This window comes from Balearica regulorum, chromosome 10, assembly GCF_011004875.1.
Source record: "Balearica regulorum gibbericeps isolate bBalReg1 chromosome 10, bBalReg1.pri, whole genome shotgun sequence".
In the NCBI taxonomy this organism is placed as follows: Eukaryota; Metazoa; Chordata; class Aves; order Gruiformes; family Gruidae; genus Balearica; species Balearica regulorum.
In genome coordinates this window covers 9,299,816-9,326,057 of record NC_046193.1, presented here as the reverse complement: position 1 = coordinate 9,326,057, position 26,242 = coordinate 9,299,816, and the positions used below count along the sequence as shown (strand labels likewise).

Genomic DNA, 26,242 nt, shown 5'->3' with positions numbered 1-26,242 from the left:
ATAAACTATATTGGAGAAAATAATCTATCTTTTGCTTTACCTAACCTGAAGAAGTTCAGGTGTGTGAACTGGAAAATAGCTAATGTGCATCCCACAGGTCAGGCATTGAGGGATAGAATGATAGCTTTCTATTTTACTTGTCTGCTTATCACATTTCAGGAAAAATATCAAATTAACATTTTCAGAATTGCTACACAAGCCTACATACTCTTCAGCAGAAATGTTTGCTTAGGTCTGATCTTGCGAATATTTATGAATTGAGAGAGGTCTTCATATTGCTGAAAATTAGCCAAGAGCTTATTTGCTTCATTAGACAAAGTTGAAAAGACCTCCTTCATGTCAAAAATACAAAGAACAATCTATTCACTAATTTATGGCCAAATACATAATCAATAAATGTTTTGAATGGATACTCCAAGAATACAACAAAGAAAGAAGGCTTTTTAAAAAATGTTGAGACTGATAAAATTAAAGGGCATTGACAGATTTTTAAAATTTCTTAATAAAATGTCATCATTGCCTGAGATTTGTGTGTCAAGTTATGATCATAAGTGAACTTCTCTGGGTGAGTTATTAACTTCTGGAAATAGTGCAAGTGCTGACATGACTTCCACAATAGAAGTATAAATGTACTATACTTACATCACATAAACCATTATCCAGATGCTTCAACAAGTAGTATATTACAATTTATATCCTAACGATTAGTAGGATTTAGCTGTCAATACAGCGGTAAAGCATAATTTAGAAGTATAAATTAATAATTTTTGAGGGAAATCAATATCATGGATACCAGCTGTAATCCTCTTTAATGGAATAGCTTTGAAATAAATCAGGAAGGTTTGCTGAAAGGTACCTGTCTTTGATATTCCATTAAACTAAGGATTTATCATACTAAATAGAAGCTATTTCTACGAAGTTGCAAGATAGGTGCAAATTCACCTGGGGCTTCTGCCTGAAAGGTGTTGAGCACTGCTAGTGCTCCTTGAAGTCTGTGAGAGTTAAGGGATGCCCAGCATATGATAAGAATACTTAGCACCTTCCAGAATGGAGCTCTGGTGAATGCAAAAAATCCTCAAATCTCCACTCAAAAAAGGACTTTTGGCAAGAATTTTCAGAAATTATGTTGTCGTATAAAGGCAAACCTATTATTGACTTACAAAGAAAGTTAGCCTTCCAAAGGCCAGATTTTTATAGCTGTTAAGGCATATACCAAAGGTAGACTGATACTGATGGGATTTCCAGAAGCACTTATTTCACACTGCAATCGGTCAACATTAAGTTGTCATTCTGCAGTCTCTACTGTATTCCTAGGCATCAAAACAATTTTGAAAATACCACTTTCCAAGTTTCGTAATTTCTAAAATGACAAAGATTCTCTTGGAAATGTTGCTATGACACATTTTATAAAACATATTTAATTTTTAATAGGGTCGTTTCAAACAACTCTGCATTTTACTGCTATTTTACAAACAAGGTTGCTAGAATCCTTTTCAGAATTAATAAATCTTCTCAGTGTGTCTATAAGGGAAGCAAAGATTATCTTCTCCATTCTTTCAGAGTACAGAGCTGATATGACCTACCCTAAGGGAAAAAAACCTTCTCCCTTTCATTAAAAAAAGGAAATCAAACACACACATTAGAGATGCAGTAAGCTATAACCAACTTCAATAAAGTAAATTTAAAACAGGTTTATTTTAAAATTCTGATCCTGATTTTGTAATAAAAATGGTACAACTGACCATAGAAGGAAAAATAGAAGGCTCCCACACAAATTTCCCTGCTTTATTCCCTGTTTTCACATGCAGTTAGAAAGCATCTATAAGGATGGAAGACTATGGACTTCTGCATGTGTAGAGATACTTTTATACTGTGCTGACTTCATAACTAAGACTCTTTTTCATTTAATTCAATCAGATTAGATTGTGGTACTGATTATGATCATATCCACAAATCAGCATTTTAACTGAGTTTCCATGGAAACACTATATGCCCCTGTTTTCTCTCTAGACAAGGCTACGCCTGTTTAACAAGTTTGCCGAGGACAACATGTTTTGTTTAAGTTACATTAGCTGGAGCCAATACTTCCTAATTACATTACCAGAAGAAACATTTACAGTCGTACTTTTACCATGGGAAACCCTCCATTGCTCAGCCCATCTTAATCTCTGAAAAACAGGAAACATCAGCATTGCCATTGCTTAAAATGTGTTAACTGCTCTTATATCTGTAAAATAATCTCTTTTATTAAATGACAACATTGGTCTTGATTTACGATCTTCATATATATAAGGACAGTATCCCACAGCATCTGGGAAACTTCCATCAGAGAACATCTGCCTATGAAGACAGGGTGGTCTGGTGGCTAACGCACTGAACTAGAATGAGAAGGCTTATGGTCTGTTCCTTGCTCTGCTGTTTACCTGTTGTGCAACCGTGACCAAATCACCTTAGTTCTCTGTGCTCCATTTCACCATTTGTGAAATAGCAGGAAGGATACGTCACGTTCTATGAAAAGTGATTTGAATTTTATGAATGAAAGCAGTAATAGTTATTCTTACAATCATATGTTGTAGATTAGGGTGCAATCTGGAAACAGGCATGCCAACTTGTATGAAGCAACCTTGGGTGAGAAAAATATGGCAGGATTTGATCTTTAAAATTGTAAGACAGAATGGGAAACCTTTCATCTAGAAACAAAGGCCGCTTTTCTAAAAACACCGGACCTACTGCTTTATAAAAAGTTAGAAAATAAGAATCTCTTCAAAGCATATCCTCATCAGTTTTAGTCTACAACTACAAAGAGCAGAAATAGCCTGTAGCTTTTTTTTTTTTTTAAATCTCCCATATAGTGTACTATCTAAAATCACATGATGGGTGTATACTAACACTAATAGAAGGTGATCACAAACAAAAGAGAATTGTTCTTATTTGTGGTTCCAGAGAAAAGCTTGAAAGTCTGAAAAAAGAGACAACATAAGGTTTGGGGTTTTTTTCAGAACCTTATGACTAAGTTCAAATTTACAGATTTTACACCTTTGCTCACAACACTGCTAGAAGTAAAGAAAGTCCACTAATAAATGTTTTCCTTCTTCTAAAGGCTAACATTGCTTACTTGAGTCCTTCTCTCTTGTTGACATCTTGCCTTCAGTGGAGAAGCAGCATATTGATTAAAAGACATATTTTTTCCACCACATTTATTTTTTTCATCCTAATTTACTCTCATTATCAATATTAAAGACACTATATGAATAGCAATAAAAATCAAACAGCTACTCTCTTTCAGAAGTGATTTTTTTTTCCCACATGTTTAGCCTCAGAAGAACTCTAGAAACCTAGGTGACAGGTGCCATCATCTGTCCAAAAAGGTCCAAAATATTTTGAATCTTTGAGTGGTCAGTTTTGTTCATCATTTCATACTATTCTTATTCAGAAAAACAGAAAGGTCATACCATACTCACACTTGCAATTCAAATGGTATATTAATGAAAGGGTGCAAATTATACTTAATTTTATCTCTGCTGAGTTCAATGAAATATTTCCCTAAGATTTTAGGAGAAGAACCAGTCCCGAAGTCTTAATTAGGAATATTTAAAGCTGCAAGACATGCCTTAGCAAAAGTACCGTGATGCTACAATGGAGATAAAGAGGAGATACAATGAGAATTGGAGATAAACAGGTTTTTGTCTTTTGTAGTGTAAATCTGCACCGTACTGCAACTGAAACATTGTTCTGCATGACTGATTTCAGTCAAGATCCATTCAAACAAAGTATTAGCAAGAATCAAGCATTATACAACTCCTTTAGATAAATGGGTGTTTACTTCTTTCTCAAACCTGTTTTCACATTTTTAATTTAAGAAAGTCTGCAGAACTGTTCTAAAATAGGCATCCCTTAACTACAAAGTTAAGAAAGCCACAATATGTAAAATTATGACCAGCCGGTGGCATATAGTAGAGTAGACAAAGTGTTTAGTTTCCTGTATTACAGCTCCTTTCAGTTGCATGAAATACAAATGTTCACTTAAGTGCTTATGTTTGGAACATGACATCTCCAAGTCATAACTACAAATTACAGAGAGCGCGCTCTCTTTCATTCTAAAGGGTTTATAGAAAGAAAGCTTGTAGCAGTAACTAATGAAAACCTATTTAAGATCTTACTGACACTAAAAAACAGAGTATGGAAATATTTTGTTCACTAAACTAGGCACATGATGCATAACTTCAGCTTCTAAAAGGAGTTAGCCTACTTCTCTCAATGAGTACTTTAAGAAACAGAGAAGCCAGTAGTACTGTTCTTTGCACTCATCTATTCTAACGCTGCTGAAACACAGAGATGGAGAGAAAACGGACACTGAGCAATGTACTGGCATTTTGAGAGGGGAAAAGGATAAAAGGTCTCAGCCAAAACATGAGTAACCAAGGTCAGCCCTGCCATTATGTTCCAAAATAGCATACTGCATGAAAGGGAATGAAAGCAAATAAAGATCAAAATACACCCTTTTTGACCAAGACAGCTATAGCTATATGGACAGAGGAAGCTCATCTAGGTTGGGAACTTTTGAGATCATGCCTTAAATTAAACAGTATTAAAACAGAAGTGCCTTTGGATAAAAAGGGATTGTATTAAATGATAATATGTATTACTTGTATACTTTAGCATCAGTGGTGATGAAGCAGAAGCCAGATATAAACATTGATGACAAAAAGATGAGGTCAACATTTAAATTTTGCCTGAACTTTAGGGCTAATAATCTACTTTTATACAATATTTTTTTTTTCTTTATACTTGCCCACAGGCATTCCAACTGTTGTTGTAAATTTGTTATCCTCTCAACTAATGCATGTGCTCGACCCAGAAAGTTCATCCTGCAGCATCTTAGGGGACAGTAAAACAGAAACCACAGTTAAATGCTTGCAGATAACTTTGGTTAGTACGAACAAAAACTAGGCATAGCTCGGTATTATGGCTGTCAGGACTTCAGCACTTATGCCGATCTTACTAAAGCATTTTCCTTCTTACTTAGGAGACAGTATGTCAGCCATTTGGCATGATTCTCCTTACATTTGTATTTAATCTCAGTAAACATTTTTCCTTTTTACTAAGGCAAGAACAGGTAAATATTACACACTGCAGATACTTTATAAATTGTAATCAATATTGAAAAAAACCCCATTCTATTAATGAGAAATGAAACAATAGAATGAGTGCAGTTTGTAATTCTCAACATGAAAATAGGCAACCAAAACAGATATACAGAAGAACATATAGTCAAAAAAGACAAGATAATAATGAACAGGTAAAAAAGAGTGTCACACTAGTGAAAACATGATGTTCCTTAAAGATTTCAATCTTTAGTGTCCTTTACTTGCCATTAGGTTATCACAGTCAAGTTGCTTCATTACTGCTGGTATAAACTGCACACCTATATAAACAGGGTTTTATTAAAGCTTCTTTTTATATTTCATGGGTACGGGTTTCGGAGTTGGGGGTTTTCTGGGGGTTGGGTGGGGGGTTGTTTGGTTGTTTTTTTTTCTTTATTTAAATGCCTATTGTTTTACTCCTGCATAAAGTTCCTCCCAGGGTATCTGAAATCCTTAATCATCATCCCAATATTTCTCTCCCACATTACACTTATAGAAACAAGTTCCATGACTTTTAAGAGTTATGCTTACGTCAGAGGGATCAAGAGGTTTAAATTTCAGTACCTATTAAAAGAATTTAATTATCCAACCAGTTCCATTTGGATACACTGTTACTGTTCTTTGCTAATCTATACCAGATTTTCCAGTATTGTAATTCTCATTAATAAAATGCCCTCTGAAAGAGTTTTTCTTTTTCTTTTTTTTTTTTTAAACAGAAAAGACCTCTTGGTGGCCTATTTTACAAATTCTGAACAGAAACATCATTATCCTTTATACTAGCTAAGTTTCCCAGGGATTTATCATGTCCAAAAAGAGCACAACTAGCTAAACTTGAGGGATGAGAAGTCTGTCTATAGACATGACTTACCCTGTCACTTCATTTAAAACATTCTGTGGAGAAAAAGGTATTTTGAAAACAGATTTGTTGTTTAAAGCCTGCTGACAGGTTAAAAACGGGGGGGGGGGGGGGGGGGGGGGGGGGGAAGGATAACAGCATGCCATCTGATCTCTAGGATGTTGTCGCATACAGAGGACTTCTGGTGCCTGCTGCTAGCAGTTAAAGCAGTAGGGATGACACAGAATCCAGAGAGGACAAAGAACAAGAAAAGCAGCAAACTGTGTAATGCTTTGTAAAACTTATCTGCTATTGAAATGAAGAACAGCAGCAGCAAGTGCAGGTATCTGGCTCATTCTTGTTCATTGGTGTCATATGGAAAAAGTTTACAATATCCTTACTCGTGAAATGGTCCCACAAGCAATGAACACTGACGTTCCAAGTTCTATACATGTATCACATTCAGAGGTCTGCTAGTTACAACTGCTACATACTGGTATTGAAAAGGGTTACAGTCTGGTATCATGCACATTATAATGTAGTTGGCAGATGGTACATCTTACAAGACAATTAATATTCTTTCAGGAGTTACAGGCTTCAAGCTTTTCTCTTGTAAAGAAACTCCATCAAAGGGAAATACTGCATCAAAGCTTGAATTCAAAGCTACTGAGCACATCAGTCCTGATCCAAGAGAATACCTCAGTACATGCTGACATTTAAGTCCATGAAAATTACATATTTAATGTTTATCAGCTGCATAATTTTAATGTCAGGCTATTTGCTTAAATTAATGAAAAAAATCCCATGTCTATTTCCAAAGTGTTGCAAGAATTACAGAAGTTTAATTATTTGACTTTTTATTGGAGCAAATGTCATCCCTGCTTCTGCAAGTTCTCGTGTTCAAGTGACTACTAGGGCAAAGAGTAAAAGAGTCCTTTTGAGCCTGTAAATACAGGAGTTCCCAACATTTAACAGTGAGTTTTACTTAACTACTACGATTTGCCTTAAAAGCACAAAAGGAATTAGTGAAGTACAAGTTCTATTTTGTAGCACAATTGCTGAACAGCAGTTTAAGAAACATTTACTGCATTGTACAATCTCTCTTCATACACTGAGAACATTTCAAAACCCTTTTACAGGAAGTTGTTCAAGAAAAATCCTTCTGGTTCTTACAAGAACTGGCCTAGTAACCCAATCATTCAGAACACAGGAAATTTATAGTTTGTTCTTAAGTTTGAATCCAGGGTCAGCTATGACCATGAATAGAAATTCTTATTAAACATAAAAATAAGAAAACAAAAACACTAAATAAAAGCTTAGAAAAGAACTTTGTCTTTGGCATAGAATGAATTAGCTATCTAGAATGATAGTGAGTGATCTCAATTTTAACATGTTTAAGAGTGGAGAAAAAGCATCTAAAATGTCGAGATAAAACAAAATGTACATATGTCCTTATTTTTACATGTATTTTTCTAGCTCCTCTTTTTATTCCTTTCATTTCTATTAGCTTTATGTCAAATAATATGTTTTTCTATTTACAATAATGGTGAAATGAATTCATTAATTAACTCTAATCACACTGGAGATACATTTTATCTATGGATGCTCAGCATGTATAACAGGTGGTTGTCATGAGTAAGGAAGATTGAAAATTGAATCTGCACACACACACCCTCTGCTGCTATTTGTGATGGAACAAATATTCTGCTGACACATAATCTGCCCCTCGCTGCAACTTCCTCTAACTTGCACTGAAGACAAAGCAGCCCAGCATCTCCATTCCCTGTGTTCTCCTCATTCTGAATTTCTAATAAATTTTCTACCTACCAAAGCATACTGTAAGGCTGGTGCTCGAGCATTTTCCAAGTAACCCCTTCTCACCTTCATATATTTCTGCTCATTTAATTATGGGAAAAGGAGTACCAGTCAAACTAACTCCTAATTACATTATATTAGACTTATAATATCTCAACAAATTGCTGACTGATCTACCTAAAGGATTGAAAGTCCTGCATCACTGCAGTGGAGGAAAAAACCTGAAAAACCCTGTAGACAAAGGACTGACCCAAACACTTGTCTGTAGATTACTAGCAAAGACCTGGATATGAATGTCAAAAGAATTTTCCATTCCAAACCAGAAGAGTGGTTTGGGGATGAATAGAGTTCTGACCTAAACCGAGAAGGTGCTCAGACAGGCAGCCCCAGCACTATCACCTGGCACGGCAGCACACCCCTTGCCACTTAGGAGCTAGCTGCAAGCAGCAGGCTGTAAGCCTGCCCAGCTCTCCCTTTCCCCACTGTAAATTTCCACCTGGAATGCAGAATGTTCCAGTTCATCTAGTCCACTCTAATATCTCATACACTGGCCTCTTCTAGAGGTGTCACAGGAAGGTGTAAAAATTCCTATAAATAGTAATTATGGAAAAAACCCCTGCCCACAGGGAAAGTTTTTTCTCTGTAACTTGTGTCATTAGTGGTTGATTAAAGCCCTTAAGAGTGAAAGTTACATCCCTTCTAAATGATTTTTTTGCCCCATGAGGTAACTATAGCTCCAGATCATACATGAATCCTACTAATCTTTTGGCCCAGGATAACTTCCAAACAATGCATTTCATAGATTAATTATGCATTGTATAAACAAGTACCAGATGTATCTAAATAAGGCAAAAAACAAACCACTGAAAAGAAGAAAACTGGGCTCCTCCCCTCAAAGTTAGTGATCCAAAATACAAAATCACAACTTTCTTGCCAGTTTCCTCATTTCTAGAGTTACAAAATATTATTTCTCAGCTTAAATGGATACCACCAAACCGTTCATAACAACTGCCAAGGACAGACATGAACAACATTTTAGACATCATGGTGTCTCCTTATGCTGTGTGATAACCAAGATTCGATGTCAGTAAACTCCAGCTGGTATTATTCTCCCCTTATGCTACCTAAGCAATAAGGTATCTGAAGAAATCCATGTACCCATCTCTCCTGGAAAATATGGCCAGCTTTTTATGGTATAAATCTTTCTCAAGCCAAATTTGATTTGATCCATTGGCTTATACTTCTTTTGTGAAAGGTAGGCAGAAGTAGGATCCAGGGCCTTCCTCTAATTTTTTTTAACTTTTGAAAAGCTGGTACCCTGCCAGGCAAAAGTTAAGAGGGTCCTGAACTCTTAGACTACACGGACTTTCTTTGTAGAAAAAAAAGCATGAGGGATTCAAGGGTTTCTTATGTCCTGTCATCTTGGTTTGCACAGTGTTCTGACTCATAGCTGGGAAAGGATAAGATCTTTCTCCATGATGCAGCACTGTATTTTTCTTTTTAAGTGCCAGTTTAAAAGGGGAGACTTTTAACAACAGAGGTATGGGCTGTTTCACTAACAAATATGAATTGTCAAATTTGTCAAATATTTTTTGGCCTGAAATGAAGAGGAGTCTGCATTGCATGGAGTTACATTTAGGGTCTTCACCAAGAGCTTAGCTGTTTTACCAATCTGGAGAAACATGTTAGTAATGAAAAAGCACATGCCATTTCCCTGTAAGAGTCACAGTTTTAACACCTTCCCACTCAAAAGAATAAGAAAAATAAATCTAACAAAGAGAATGTATAGGAATTGCCTGGCGTGGTCTAGGAACATTTTTTTATATAATCATGTCTGCCTGGACTTGATACAGAATGCAGTGGAATCCCAATGCTGTAGCTTTTAAATATTTGAAATATTTAAATTGTTTCCTTTCTGCTAGAGTTTAATTAACATAATGTTCTTCTGTAAAGAGATGATTCTTAAACATACTGCCTTCTTTAAAGGATGTTGGCAGGAATTCTTGTACAAAGTGTTTGCTGGCAAAGGAAACACCCAACTGCCCCACCAGCCACCAGGGATAGATACTGGCTTCACTGGCTGCCTCACTCTTTGCAATGGCAAACATATCTTGTTACAACAAGGCACAAGTTAATTTAAGCAGTCACAATAACACAGTTGCTGCACCACATCAGACAACTGAAAAGAATCCTGCTGGTTGTTCAAAGGCCAGAAGTAGAATAGATTTCATGGTTATTCTGTTTCTGGCAAATCCCTACCTGTGTCACAACTATAATTTTCACCACATCAGGACTTCTCTGTCATAACCAAAGCATTATATACTAATAAATGGTAATAGGACATGGATTATAGGTTGGGGAAACTTCTGTTTACAAAACATGTGCATTCAGAGTTCTCAATATAAGCGAAAAATAGCCACATCTACACAAAAAAGCAAATCGACAGATTTAATCATATGTTTCCAAATCTGAACTCATCATGAAGTTTTAAAAAAAGTAATAACTTCTTATACCACAATTCAGCGTACGTAAAACAACCTCTGCATTATTGTCGGAACTGAACCTCCCACAGTGCTTAACTTTCAGTGACCTTGTCCCACGAACATCTCTTTAATATGGCGCATGCTAAAAATAATACAATTATAGTAGCCAAGACTTACCTAAAATTAGAGAGGCAGTTAAGAAACATTCTTTAAGCCCTCTATTAGATGACAAAAGTTGCTGAGGGAGCTTGTAAGCCCACCTGGTCAGCAAACACCAGTTAAGAAGGAAAAACAACTTAAAAAAGAATTTTAATTCATGAGCCAAAATAAAATGTTAGGTATCAAACAGAATCTCAAAGTGTGAAAAAGTCTTATACCAGAAAACAATAACATAATAGCTAGTACCTCCTGCAACATAATCAAAAGTCATGAAAAGGGCCATCATTGACACAAAGGATGGGTTATTGCAAGGACAGAGAAATGTCATCTCAAGCAACAAATACCTGTCAAATTTATTATTGAAAGAGCAAAGCAGAGTATCTGTAGCTAGCAAGGCTACAACTTCTAAGGACATTTTATATTTTTATAATAGCCCTTTATATATTTAGTTCTGTCTTCATGAAATGATTCACTGGTGCTATTTTAAGATTAGTCTGTTTATATGTTTGCATATGTGTGCACATACATGGGTTGGGAAAGGAAATAGCAAATAAATGCATTGTGCTACAAAGGTTTAGAGAAGCTTTTTGCCTTTAACCTGACATTCATTTAAAGTACATTACAACTGATCTTCAAGCTTATCTCCCTCACCCATTGTAAAGTTGGAGTTTAGTATGACTATCATACCAGGTAATCTACATCTACAGTACTCCTCTATGCTAAATGGCAGACTTTCATCCTGTATCAGGATGATGTGTCATCCTTTCATCAAGAGTGTCAAGGACAGTATGGTCTGCCATTTGTAGCAATAATCCTAGTGTCCTTGAGAGAAACAGTCATGTTTACTTTACAGGATGTCAGTTATTCTATGTTCTCCTTCACTACTCAGCAGTATTCGGTTTCTTTGGGTGTCTTGACTTGTGTCAGAAACAATTCAGCAAAGCATACAATAAAGGAGTTACAGCTTTCTCCTGTGGGTGAGGGTGACAAAGATCTAAACACAGACTTTAATAACCAAAAAGTAGCTGTGGAGAAGATGGGGTTACTTTCTTCACAAGGATGCATGGTGACAGGACAAGAGGTGAAGCCTCAGATTGACAGGACCCTGGATAACCTCTGGTAAGAGCCTGCTTTCAACAGCAGTTTGGATCTAATGATCTCACTTTTCTATGAGTCCTTCCATAGCATTGCCTATAGGACACCAATTTTGCCCTGGAAAGTGAGCTTTGGGTGATCTTTTTAAAAGCAGATCTTTTTAAAGGCAGAATTTGATCCCAATAAAGAAACATACATATAAGAATAGGTCTGAAAGCTTTTGATTGTACAACTTCCTTCTCCGTAGGACAGCTAACAGGTGGAGTGATCATATGGCCTTGAAGACTCTATTACATACCAGATCTGTCATTTCTTTAAGCACCTTTGAGTTCCTTCATAGTCACAAGTCATTATTGATCCTTTTATTGTTGTAGATGGTACAGTATGAATGAGTTATCCTGAAGAAGTAACAGAGACAAGTCAAGGCACCATACAAACATGAAGTACAATTTTAAGATCATCTGCCATTTCTTTCCAATATCTTTGAAAATAAATCACTTTTTGTTCAGTGTTCTTGCTGACCATACCAGCATGTATGCCTTTTTTACGGAAGGAGCCACCAGTCCTGTGTTCCCATGCAAGGAAATCCTGTCAGCACAATTAATGGCTGTCAGATGAATAAGCTTAGAAGAGCAAACAAGTGTACTGTCAAAATCATGTCATCAACCCACAGGCCTATTCGTAGTGATATTATACACTCCACTGCCTCCAGTCACAGCCCAGGATAATCAGAATCCATGTTCAGTCTCATCTGATCTTGCAAAAATTGACACAGCACAGCTAATAATCCACCAGAATTCAGAAACTATACCGGATTTAAAAGGGCAGCTTTATTTTTGTGCCTTGTGTTTGAGGCAGATTAAATAAATCGAAAAGGCAAGGCTATCAGGTCAGTATTTGTACGTTACAGCTGTCCAGTTAGAGTTGACAGACACTCTTTGCATGGCCTGCTGACTGATTAAGAGACAGAGTAAGTCTCTGAGAGTCATAAATGGATGGGGGGGGGGGTGTGCTTCAGGGGGGGAGATTGTGATAAAGAAATAAATCAAAGGCTGATGGGATAACTCACTAGAAACAGTTGCACTTCTACACAAGCCACAAATACCATCTAAAAAAGAAAAACCCCACACAAAGGACACCGGATGAGCACATTACAGATTTGAAGTGGGAATCGGAACAGTGTTTGTTACTGTTCTGCATCAGCAGACTGGACTGAATCTTCTGCAAGGTGAAGAACAAGCAAGGCAGAATGAAAGGTGAGATATTGAAGCATTCAGATTAATAAGGATTTTTTTCTGTTCTCTATCCATTTCCTTGCTAAGCAGTGCTTGTTTTAACTCCACATTGGAAGCTGTGTCTGTTTCTGACGCCAGCTGTTGCAGAACTGTAGACTCAAAATAAAACTTTCATTTATACATTTGTCATAGTTATACACTGTTATTCCTTTAATATAATATTCCCTGTTACTAATTAATGTTCCACCTCTGTAAGTCAATAAGCAGTATGGCTTTTAATTTCCAAAGGTTTCAAGTAGTAACTAAAATGTTTTTCATTTTAAAATAGTAAAAATTATTTGAGGCATCTGAAAAACAATGTTACAAAAGGATTTATTATTCTGACTTTCTTTAGTTAAAGAACAATCTAATTATTTAACATCATCTGATTTATTTTTTTTTTATTTCATGCTGTGGCACCTTGTTTTCAAAGTAAGATCATTAGCAAGATATGAAAGGTAAAAACTATTATTTTTTCAGTTAAAACTGCCCTGAACATCAGGGAGCAGAAGACAGTTGAAAATACTAAATATTACTACGTACTCCTGTCAACCCATTTATCTTTTTAACAGCTTCTTGACAAATGTTTGCTGATTGTGTAGATTGTGTACCTATGGGAAGTACAGCTGGCATTCAGATAAGGAATTAAAGCAATAAGTATCAACATAGATACTTTAAAGAACAAACTTACAGAATATGGATTGCTGAAAACATAGTTAACTGTTTTTATAGCAATGTTTTTGAAGCTTGTTATTCTTCTGACAGCATGTTAACTTAGTTCATTTTAGGTAGTATAATTAGTAAAAACACAGAAAAATAAAAGTTCTACTTGCAATTCTTCTGACATAAGATGGCACAAAGTTGTTACTACCACAGAAAGAGAAACATTTCAGTTTAATAATTTTATAAACTCTGTCGCATTCCCTTCAAACATCGCTGCTCTGCTGATGGCAAATCCTCCTGAAAACCATTTGTACTTAAGATAAAGCCATGGGAAGTACATCATTTTAAGACCACGGAAGCACTAACCTCATTCTGCATTACAAAAGTACTTCAATACTACCTGTAATTTACTAATGTATTGTAAAAGAAATGAACTCTCTTTATGATATCTACATTACTGTTTGTTATGGAGCTGTACATCCTTTGCCCATTTTAATGACCTGTATATTGCCAAAAGACAAACATTTTAAACTAATTTTAAATGTTTCACTCGTGATACAGGTAACTGGCTTTTGGTTTTGAGCATCATCTTGTTAATATATGCAGCTCATGGATGTCCTGACAAATGCCTGTGCTATACAGCTTCAAAGACTGCAGACTGCAAGAATAGAGGATTTACTGAAATTCCTGCCCGTCTGCCTCCTGAAATTCAGATACTACAGTTGCAGAATAACCGTATTTGGAGAATCAACCAAAATGCGTTCACTGGAACACCACTGCTCAAAATCTTAGACTTGTCTAATAATTCTCTCTCAAGTTTGGCACCAGGTGCTTTCCAAAAATTACGGTATCTACAGGTTCTAAACCTAACCAGAAATTTGATTCATTATATAGAAAACAAGACTTTCAGTTTCCTCCCACACCTGAAAGAACTGGACTTGTCATCCAACAGCATCATACGTTTGCCTGAGACTTTTGGAAACAGCACAGGGAATATAACATTGCTGTCTCTGAAGCATAACAAACTTCAGAAAATGGAAAGAGTTCTGCTGGAGTCACTTCCAAACCTGAAAGTGGTTCTTTTCAAAGATAATCCCTGGCAATGTAATTGTAATGTCTTTGGCCTGAAACTGTGGCTGGAGAGCTTTTTATACAGAGGTAAGGAATTCTTATTACATACAAGGCACACGAGAACACTTAACCAGCATCTAACTGAGCATCACTACTATGGCTTAACAATTTACCCCACACCTTAGAACATCCTCTCAAATAAGCACACTGAAATATATTCTCATGCATAGGTCACAATATACGTGCTTTGATAAATACAGGTGGCAAACTAGAACTGTAGAGGAACTTCATATTAGCACAAAGAGAGAAAGTATACACACACAATCATATAGTAGGTACAGATACATTCTGGAAATACATATGTATAGTGTGTGGATGCATATATATCCGTGTCTATATATATATAACAAGTATACTTGTGCATATACACTTGCTTTAATTCTACCAATAAATTTTTGCTAGAAACCAATCTCCTGTTAAAAAGCTTTTTACTTGATGCATGAGGGTAAACATTAAGACAGATATCAATACTGATTTAACTTTAGAGAAGTCAGGATTCTAATTCTATAAATTATCATGTAGTAACTCTTTAATATTTTAAGAATACTTTATGTAAAACTGTATGTTACGCCTTAGACAAGCTTACTCTTCCTAGTATTGCTTCCTAATTTTTCTTTAGCCAGAAGAGGTACTAAATTCATTGATGATTTCCTGACAGAAACGTGTAATGCCGTCACATGGGGAACCGTGAATTTTTATAAATAAAAGTAGCCTCATATTTTGGTCACACCTGCTTTTAAATATATTCATGAGTGATGCTGTAGAAAAGAGAATATAATTCTAAAGGAATTAAGTATTAAAAGAAATTAATTTCTTTCTCCCAGGAGGTATGTTCAGACTCTGAGAATTCAGAACAGCAGGGCAATTTGCTTCTCTCTGCATCAGGCTTTGATGCTTGCATGTGATTGAACTACTGATTACCTACCTGTATCTGGAAGTGACGTGGAGCATGTTGTAACATAGCGTATTTGAAGATGATCCATGTTGTCTCTGACTGAATGGACTGCCATTTTCAGGCACCAGAACTCTACAAGCCAACTGTACTGGCTACAGGGACACAACTAATAAGGGAATAGCCTCTGGGTGAGGTAAAGCCACTGCCAGAAGCAACCTTTTAGAAAAGACAAAAGGCTAAACTACTCTCAGGGTTAAAATCTTAATATTTTGCATTGGTAAAATATTACATTATCCCAGGGAGTTAGTTGTATTATGCTGGAACCATTCCCTACAACAAATTTCAGCAGGGGTTCTGACTTCTTTGTGGAGAAGAACGTAATGATCCAAGATAAACATATGAGATTATCTTAATTACTCTGCCAGCAGCATAAGTATTGTAATTTGTTTCAAAAACCAACATTGTTTAGAAATTCAATGATGCCCTTCCATCTTTCCAAACATCGCACAGATTACTTTAATGACGTGATATGGAATTTACTAATTCATCTTAGCAACAAGTTTTAAAGGAAGCTGAAATACTATGTTCTCATCTACATTTATATTTCCCTCAAATTACTTGTGTGAATCACACGGAGAAAAATTAGTTACTTTGTACATTAATCTTTCCCATTACTTATGTTGTATACCTATAATAAAATAGTTCTGTGGCTCTACAGATATTTCTTGCAAGTCCTAACAAAACATTGCTAGGGATGGAACATTGTCTGAATTTAAAAGTATTGACTGTTGTGTCCAATATAAGTCTAGAAGATTTCAGTATTTTTAGCTGAATCCAGCTCAGGCAATTGACATTTGATGCATTCTCATAAGCAATTATAGAGAATGCTTCAGTTCAGGTGGGACTTCAGTCTTATATTCCAAGCACAAATTTTTAGTTACTTAAAGCCATAGAAGGATCATAGTTGCAGGATTTGGAGTTTTATCTATATCCACATTCAAACTAACACATTGCAGGTGTCTGGAACCATGCTTTGGGTTTGGCTATTGAAGACCAAGAGACAAGCTGCTATGCTCAAATCTGTCTTGGACTATCATCACTACTTGTGCAGTAGTCTCCAGATGTCAGTTTGGGTCCATCTGTATTCACTACTTTCTCAAAGTCTTTTCAGGATGAAAATTTCTATGCCTGGCTTTAGCTAAAAGGTGGGTTATTTTGGATAGAGAAGACGAAGAAAATTCAGATGATTTGATTAGTTGTTTTAAAAATATGTAAACATTGTTTTTGGCCTTGTTGACTCCTTGACACACTACACCCCTAAAGCCGTGGTGCACGGACTAATTAGAAACCTGAAGGCTACGCTCGGTGTGTGTTCCTCTACACTCTGTGGAACAACTGCGTGATTTACCAGGACTGAGGCTTCCTACTTCACTTCCTGTTACACTAAAAACATCCTTTGGGAGACAGCAGAAGCTGACTCTAAGCGATCTTGACATTTACAATTTGAGCAGGGTAATAGATTGATTAATCTTAACTCCTTTAGATCTCTGTATATTTTCTTACCATGAGCCTTGCTTCAAAAAATTGCTCATGTATACATACAACTTACTGAACTCTTTGCTTCATTACAGTTAGCATTTGATGCTAGAGCAATGACCATTTCATAGAATATTTCAATCAAGTGGGAAATCTTTACTAAGTGTATTGATTCCATTTCTCTCCAGACAAAGTAGTAATGGTATGAATTTGAATGGAATGAATTTGCTGTTAACAATACCTCTTTGTTTTCATCTATGACTTAGTTCTTACTTTTATACCACTGCTGTTTTTTACTTTTACATCCATAAGATCATAGATAACAATTCCTGATGAATTGCTTCTTGTGAATACTCTCTTATACGAGTGTTGAAGTGTAATAATCTCACCATTGATCTAACTGGAAAAAGATCTTAAAGATATAGCTATAAATCTTTAAACATATAAAGTCAAAGCTGATGATAAATTTACTTCAGGTTTCTGTTAATTTTACATTAAGATAATTCAGAAACCACCAAATCTTAAGACCATAAATCTGTTTTGTTTGTTTTCCAGGAGGAATAAGTGATGGCATTATCTGCTCAACGCCAGGGATTCGGAAGGGAAAGGACCTCCTCAAAGTTCCCTATGAGCTGTTTGGGGCTTGCCCGCTAAGGACAGCTCACTTCCATCTGGCTAGCATTCACCACCACAGCTTTGAGCACAGGAGTTCTCTGAAACACGCTCATCACAACGAACACGGGGAAAACAGCCGGGCAAACTGTGAACCCAAACCAAAGCCAAGGCCTGTTAGTTTGCGTCATGCAATTGCCACTGTAGTAATAACTGGAGTTGTCTGTGGAATTGTGTGTCTAATGATGTTGGCAGCTGCTGTTTATGGTTGTGCCTATGCTGCAATTACTGCTAAATACCACAGAGAACATTTGGCCCCGGTCACACAGCATGGGACTCCTGAGGAAAAAGAGCCATTTGATAGTTCCTTGGCTTGAGTCACTACTGTCTTTGGTTTCTTAAAAATAAAGCCCTCACTTCAGCTAAAAAGCCTGGAATCTAAATAGGATTGATTTAATAGTAATTACTGCCTTTTTTTTTTCCCCCCTTCTTTTTTTAATGCAAGCTTATATATTCTTTGGAATATGTATTAAGACTAGATGTGAAGAATGTAAGTTTAAATATATTTTGTGTATGTATATTCTGAAGCCATTATTTAAGGCTGAGTGTTTGAGATAATGAAATCTTGATGTAGCCACTTTAAAGTATTCCATTCTCCATTACTAGCTCTTGATGTAATATCAGTACAACATAAGATTTATGGTGCAGCTACAGTCAACAGCCGACATAAGTGAGCTTTCTGCAAAGAAAAATACAAAATAGCTAAAAATGACTGACTATATTTTAACATCTTAGAATACCTGGTATGTATCCAGAACTACAATTCACAATCAGTTTTAGAACCAGCCAGCCTATACACTGCCACTGATAACTTAAACATGTGTTAAAAACATTTCCAAATACATTTTTTCCCCCTTCCAATCTGCCCCAGAAGACACGAATTAAACATTGCATCCGTTATCTAACTTAGAAAACAGGAAGTACCTTGTTAACTATCACATATCATTTCAGAATTACTTAGTAGGGAAGAAAGAAGAGAGCTGAGAAAATGCTGAAGAAAGAAGAAATGCTACACTGTTTCAGACACAAGCACTGAGATGAGCACATATAGCATATATGAAGAGACGGTACTCGTTATCCTGCTGGCATACATGCTTGCTACAGACATTTCTGAAGCTTCTTATTCCCAAATCCACACACAAGCGTTCCATTTTGCAAATATCATGACTGCAGATGCAGCTCCCATCACAGTGCTGCCCTTCAGTGCAGAGGAGAAAGTAGTTGCATGTTTACACGTTCTCTCTCACAGAGAGAACATTCAGCTGAATTCATTCAAGGGTCCACCCTAACTTTCTGCAGTGCAGTTTTGCCATCAGAGGAAACCAGAGCCAAAACCATTTCAGTAATATACGTTTAGAACAGAAAGAATATTTTGAATGTGTAGATGTATTTTTTTAAATAGTTCTTAGAAATTATTTTAAGGCAACCAACAGAGATCAGTAACTCGAGATACCTTTTCCAAGACTAGATACAATACATTTAGGCTATTTGTGACAGATGTCTAATGTGTTTGCTAAATCTCTCCAGTGACAGGGTTAAAGACCTGACTAGAAAGCTAATGCAGAAATCAATTATGCTTATAGTCTAAGAGCTTTTCTTAGCATCTATCCTAAACCTTCGGTAAAAATCTTGCCAGTTTATTCCATTGGGCAGAAGACTTGAGGCCAGAGACTGAGTGAGAGTCTGCAATAAGGGCAAAAGGAAGCTGTGTCCTGGCATTCAGAGACCTCCGCTCTCCTTCCAACAGATGGATTCCAAGATCAAGTTCTGTAGCTATTCTAGTAACAGCCTCAACTGAGTAATGGGCTATATGGCAGGAGTCATGTAACCCTTGCTCCTATCTACTTAGTAATAATTGCAACCTAAATATTAAAGCTCATTCCTGCATCTGCAGTTACTTTCATGTCCAGAGAAAATTAAGCATCTCAGTCTTAATCTAAATCTATCAGACATTGAAAACAATCAATTACTGTCTGGTGGGTTTTTTTTTAACTGCTAAGTACTTCATATTATTATTAGACTCTCTTCATTATTCTCTGTCCTGAACTAAATAAACCAAGCTGTTTCAAATTTTCCTGTAAGGCCACATTCCCTTCCCTCCTCCCCCCATTCTCTGGAACCTTTTCAGTTCTTCCACATTTTGTTTAAAATGTGGTACCCCAGACTGGGCACATTACTTCAGCTGACACATCAGCAGCACTGAATTTTTACAATATTTGTATTGAGGCTCTTTAAATCTGATCTCTTGATGATGTATCTCAGAAGCAAGTTTGCTTTTTATTTCCTTTTGAATATTCAGTAAAGCTTAATGAATAATCTATTTTCAGAGTTAAGTCATTTGTGTGTGTGTGTAGATCTACATTTTCTACTCTTTTATTCATTTATTGCAATAACACTTTACAAAGCAAAACATAGTTTTTCAGATCGAGAAGACTGAAGTAATACAGGATAGCATCTTATTGCCCACGGGCCAAAAAATGAGTTCAAGCCACGCCAAATCAGTGCTTCTCTGTGGTGACAACCTAAAATAAGCACAGTTGCGCTCAAACTGCAGATCCTAAGATGAAAGCTAATAAGCCTCTGACCTCCAGAGAGATTTCACCCACAATGTTTCCAAGAGGCTCAGATACAGCAATGCAGCTTCCATCACAAATAAGTTCACACTTTTGATATCTTCAAGCAAAGGAAAAAAACAAGAACTGACTTGGTATTTCCCAGTTCTAACAAAAACCTTTCAGGCTTTCCTTACTCTAAGACAGTTAAGGAAAAAAAATAATTAAAAAAAAAAACACCAACAGGAAAAAGGTGAGGAAGAGGCAATGAAGGGCACAACAACATTTAAAGAAACTCTTTCCAAGTCACATTTAAGATACTTAAGGGATTTTAATGCACACATAAGGCTGTAAATTGATATGGAGTTCTGCCAGAAAGCAAAGTATTTCATATTTCCATTAGTTCACTCTGCTATGGGAGCAGAGCAAGCCAATCCATGCAAAATCTGATTTATACTTTCTAACTTGCTGTTTGCTAAAGAAAGAAAAAAAAAAAACAACAAAAATCCCAGAGAAATTTTTCATTTAAGGTTCATAAGACAATATACAATATTTACAAGTAAGTTTGTAATTAACAAATTCTAGTTAGTTATGATTGTACACTAATAGAAGACATTCAACAGAGAAAAGTATTGATTCAATTGCTTAAATTAAAAAATGCAAAATTATTTATTTTTCAGTAGAGGAAACAGAACGTTTGACTACTGAAAAGATAGAGATAAAAGGTACACTCTATTGTCCATAACAATTATTGACTACAACAAGTGGAAGACTGGATCGAGGGATTCCCCACAAAACTGTCCTTAATTTGTAAAGCTTAGCCATGGACATCTGCCACTGAAATAAGTTGTCTGCACAGATTTGTTTTTCAGATAAATGTTCCTGAGAAAGCTTTGTTGTTTTTCAAGCAATCTCATGAAAGGTATTACAGTGAGTACAGTATTTTTTCCTAATCTCTCTGAAAAACACTCTTCCCCTCAAAAGCAACAAAATATCAGGACACACTGTTCTGCAAGGTATTTCCAAAGACAGAGAAAGTACACATATCGGTGTATTCCTGTCTTTCATACAGAGAAATTACCTTGTTTTCAGAAACGCATTGTTTTCAGAAAAAGCAGCTTTCTGAAATTTCAATTTAGAACAGAGATTAAAAATGACAATACACCAATGTTCGTTACAGAAAATGTCCTTAATATCTATATTGAAAGAAACAAATCTTAAACTGAAACATACTTGCTTGCCATGTGTATCTTTCCACCCAGAGCTTGCAAAAAGTCAATCAAAATTCAGCTTCATTATTCCCTAGTAATACGATGTCCAAACAAAATCACGATCCTTCTTCTTGAATACCAAAGTAGAACATTTAGTGACATTATACATAGCTTATCTATCATTAACAACATTAACAAAAAAATACCAACTGTTGCCTACTAATAACCATCTATCTTTGCTGGCCAGAAGACAAAGACACACAGGCTTTATTTTAGCATCCAGAAAATATACCTACTTTTACAACTTTGATCTTTGAACTTGGCTGAAAGTGGCATAGAGAGTTTTGGTACTTCCTGGGTTTCTATCACCTGAAATGTGACTGTGTGCGCCCCAGATGAGACAGGCAGAAACATCAATCACCTGGATGTGGCAGTAAGCCACAACAGGGAAGAAGGAGTAGGAATTAGAAACCCCTAGTAAAAAAACCCAAAGACTACGTACTTCACAACTATCTCCAATGAAAGCTGCGGTTGCTTTCTCTTACTGATGACAGAGGGATCCCCAATGTTTTAGGGCTATGTACACTACACATTGAACTTTTTGCATAAGGCTGCAATCTACCTTTCAAGACACAACAAACACATGAGAAAACGCTGTTAATATTTGGAAATATAGTCTACTCAGAGGGGAAATAAATTAGTTAATCCACAGTACTTAAACTGGTATTAATATGCTACACAATATTGATATACTATGCAACTGCAGCTTCATACTTGCACAGAGTTATTTGAAGTTTTCAAATAAAAGGACCTGACAGCTTATCTGCTGCCTTGTTCTGCAATCAGGGATTTATTTTGCTAGCAGCAGAACTTTTTAGCAAAATGCCCCTGGAATCTGATTGCTATTAGATCACGAGGATCTTCCTCCTATTCAAATCACATAGTACTAAAACCCAAACAAACAAAAATTCCCAAACAGCAAAGCAGAAGTGCAGAAGCAAAGAGCAGCACGCTCCAGGCAATTTACTATACATGTTAATACTATACGTGCTGGGATACTGTTCTAATTTATCTGTCAGAGCCCCAGATTCTCTGAGAACAAGTGGAGAGGAAAGCCCAAGAACTAGATAAATAGGAGGGAAATTCGCAAGCCAACACTAGCAGAGAACTATCTTAAAAAGCCCTGTTATTCAATTATTCCACACACTAATTCTATATGGTAAAATGAATTGAAAACAAATACAAATGAATACAAATGTGCGAATGGTTGTGAGTATGCCATCTAACTTCAGATTCCCTGTTCAGGCCATGGAGAGAGGCAGGATTTTACCATGTGCTCTGAAGCATTCTGTGGAGGAGCTTACCTCTTTCCAAGCATTACCTACAGACCATGTTTCCTAAGTCATGGCTCCTAACCTAAGTCTGAGAGTTGTTTAATGTTAGACTGTACAAATACACATTTCAATTTTCCTGAAACTGAAAAAATTAGTCCATATACTAATATTAGATTTATGAATACAAAGATAATATTCAAAATTAACAAGAAACTCTGGAAAAACATAAACTAACGGTTTTCCACCAAAGCATGAAAAGCATTTTGAGGGATTTACTAAATGCTACTGCTGAATATAATCTTCTGTGGCTTATAACGTGGAGTAAAGATTAAGTAAATCACTGTCTTGCCTGACAAGGAAAACATCTATTTTAGAATGCTTCAAAAATTTGGTTGGTGTGTCATTATGATGACATATTCATTTTCCCTTAGGCCTTCATACTAAAATGCAATTTTATAGATGGTATCATAAATTTTAAGGACAGTGACATTGCTTGAATGCTTTTAATACTATAGCAATACCAAAGCAATACATGTGAGGAAAAAAAAGAAAAAAAAAAGAAAAAAAAAAGTATAAGTAATACAGAGCAGATGCATTTACTATATGTGCTATTGTAACAATAGCAGATTTAACTATTTGCAAAACATTTACGATACCTGCCACTCTTAGAAATATCAGTAGTTCAAACTACTTTTGATTAAATCATTAGGAGTCGCTTTTTCAAAGCATGTTCTGAGATTTTGTTCAGAGAGAGATGTGCATGTAAACTTCATTTGAATTCACTCAAAAAAAACCTCTGAATGGAGTGTGGAGGTTGTGTATATACAAAAGGAAAAAAGGGGATGAAGAATAGCATTTTTGTGTTGTAAAGGTATTTATTTTCAGATACAATGTGCATGTTTTCCTCTACGAAATTATAAAAGAATGAAATCTTCGCCATATCTTCTTTAGCTTATGGATGGGAAACAAAAAGGAAAACCCAAAACTTCAAATTGCATCATTCAAAGTACCTGAGGGCTTTTAGCATCTTAACTATGAATATTTAACATGGAATAATGGAATTTATTGTTATACTAATGTTTATTCTTAAGATGATATAAAAAGAAGAAGAACGAAGCCGATGAATGACGACACTTGTAAAAACTCTCTAACCAGGGTTTGGAGAAAAAACCCTTGAACTTGCATATGGGCTGGTTATAAAAATAAAGAATCAGCTTTTAAAAGTTAAATACTGGAAAGGGAAATAATCCTGGCTTTCCTTGGGACAATTTGTTTGCTGGTATAAAACACGATATTCGTTGTTTGCATAATAAGGATTTTTGGTAAAAGCATTTAAAATCAAACTGTCAGTGAATAGAAGAGCGCTAGGCTGCCTTTTCTTCAGATTCAGTAACACCTCCTACATCTGACTACAAAGACCCACTTATATTTTAAATATATATTTTAGTGTATCTTTAAATATAAATAATATATAGATAAAATAACACTTAAGCATGATTTACAGTTTTAGCAGAAATCCATAGTACTATTTTAAAAGGTGTTTCTTTTATTCTACAAAGCCATAGGGACATGTTTCTTTCCAAGAAATCTCCTACATGATAAATTATTTCTACTAGTCTCACAGCATTACTGTGTGGCAGAGAACAAGGAGTAACCTAACACTTATCATGCCTTGTGTTATGGCACCATCTACTATGGAATTAAATGCATCTACCATGCATTTAAGGACAGATTCCCTGGAATCTTCTGTGTCACATACCTATATAAAGACAAGACACTATATAAAGATATGTAACATGGGTGTTAGAAAGTTATCTTGCATTTTCTTTTCAGCTTTTACTGCTTGGCAGCAGAAAATAATGGCTGTGAGAAAAATTTGGCCATCCTTAATCATTCTGAAATTAACAGTAAATCTATCCACTTGAAATGACTGCATACAGTGTATAATTATTATTCAACATGTTAATGAATGGCAGAATCTGACCCTTACAAGTCTAATATTCTCACAAAAGCTACAGACTTTTTGGTAACCCATGCCGCAGGAGGTACTGAAGGTGGCTGATCTTCAGGCCACCCAAATGGGGAATATTTAATGCAGAGAAGAAAAACAAAACCACCAATCAACAAGCTTGCAATTGCGAGGAAAAACTGTTCCTTCTGCACTGATTTTTTTCTCTTCTGTCCAAACAGGAATTACTGCAATCATTCTTTTTATGTAGCTTCAGCAGAAAAGAATGAGTCAGAGTAGATTCACAGAGCTATGGCAAAGCTTGAATGCACATCCCAAGCAATCACTCTTCTTTGATAGAAAATGACTGTAAAGATGCCTGTACATAAGAACAACATGGATTTCTTTGCTTTCCAGAATTACACTGAATAAGGGAAATCTTCAGATTATCGGAGTACTTTCATTTCTCTCTAACTTAGCTACACTGAACTTCCATTAATCTACTATTCCAGTTTAGTTGACATAGAGAAATGAGGGCTTGCCTCTTTTCAGAAACTACAGGTCTGACTCTATTGGTAAAGTTTTTTTTTTATGGTTTTAAAACTAACGAATTAAAATATTACTTGATTTTGATGGAGAGACCACAGAAAAGCATGTGAGCAGGGAGGACTCATTTAGTGTTTTCTATGTCCTAATTTCAACTTTGATAAATAGGAAGTCCAATACAAAACTGATTGTATATAAAATATTTTGGTAGAAGATAAATATAAAGAGGCTTCAGATATTCCCTTCCTCATACTTTGGTACCACAGAAACAAAACTTCTTTGCAATTCTACAATTTTACTGATAGGTGGCAATAGTAATAAAAGAGCACCTGTTTTTCCTACCTAATTATATCTAGTTATATCTAATAATTTTAACCATTTTCTACTGCAATCTTTCCATCATGGAAAGAACACGCTGATGACATTCAAACTAGGTTTCAGAGTAGTACCATCTTTTTATATGCTTATTTTCCAAATCTATACTTAGGTCCTTCGCAACTGACAGCACAGCCATTTGTTAAAGTGAAGAGATGGTGATATACAGACACTCAGTAATCTTACTAATCTTTAAGATAACTCATGTTCACATGGTATCACACCGCTGCTCTATTTCCTGAAATACTAGAAATGCAGGCACATTTCATGGTCTTTCTGTGACAAATTTGCATAGCTCTTTGCAACCTGGACCTGCTTCAGAAGAAAGAGAGAAGTGGCTTTTTGTTGGGGTTTTTTATTTGTTTGTTTGTTTTTCAACTGTAAGGGTGATCAAACCCTGGAAGAGGTTTCCCAGAGAGGGTGTGGCCTCTCCATCTGTGGAGACATTCAAGACCTGACTGGACACAGTTCCGAGTGACCTGCTCTGCTCAAGATTCTGCACTAGGATTGGACTAGATGATTTCAAAAGGTCAATTCCAACCTCAACCATTCACGTATATAACTAGTCTGCACA

The 26,242-nt window shown here is 35.9% G+C and overlaps 2 protein-coding genes across 5 annotated transcripts in view; one reads left to right on the top strand and one right to left on the bottom strand.

Moving 5' to 3' along the window:
• The window catches only part of CACNA2D3 (calcium voltage-gated channel auxiliary subunit alpha2delta 3), a 463,402-nt gene that overhangs the window by 58,635 nt on the left and 378,525 nt on the right, over positions 1-26,242 (bottom strand). The gene's annotated exons all lie outside the window — the stretch shown is intronic.
• LRTM1 (leucine rich repeat transmembrane protein 1) lies at positions 12,781-18,019 on the top strand. The gene is made up of 3 exons (XM_075762585.1): positions 12,781-12,787; positions 14,030-14,626; positions 17,586-18,019. The coding sequence occupies exons 1-3, from the start codon at positions 12,781-12,783 to the stop codon at positions 18,017-18,019; spliced, it is 1,038 nt and encodes a 345-aa protein (XP_075618700.1).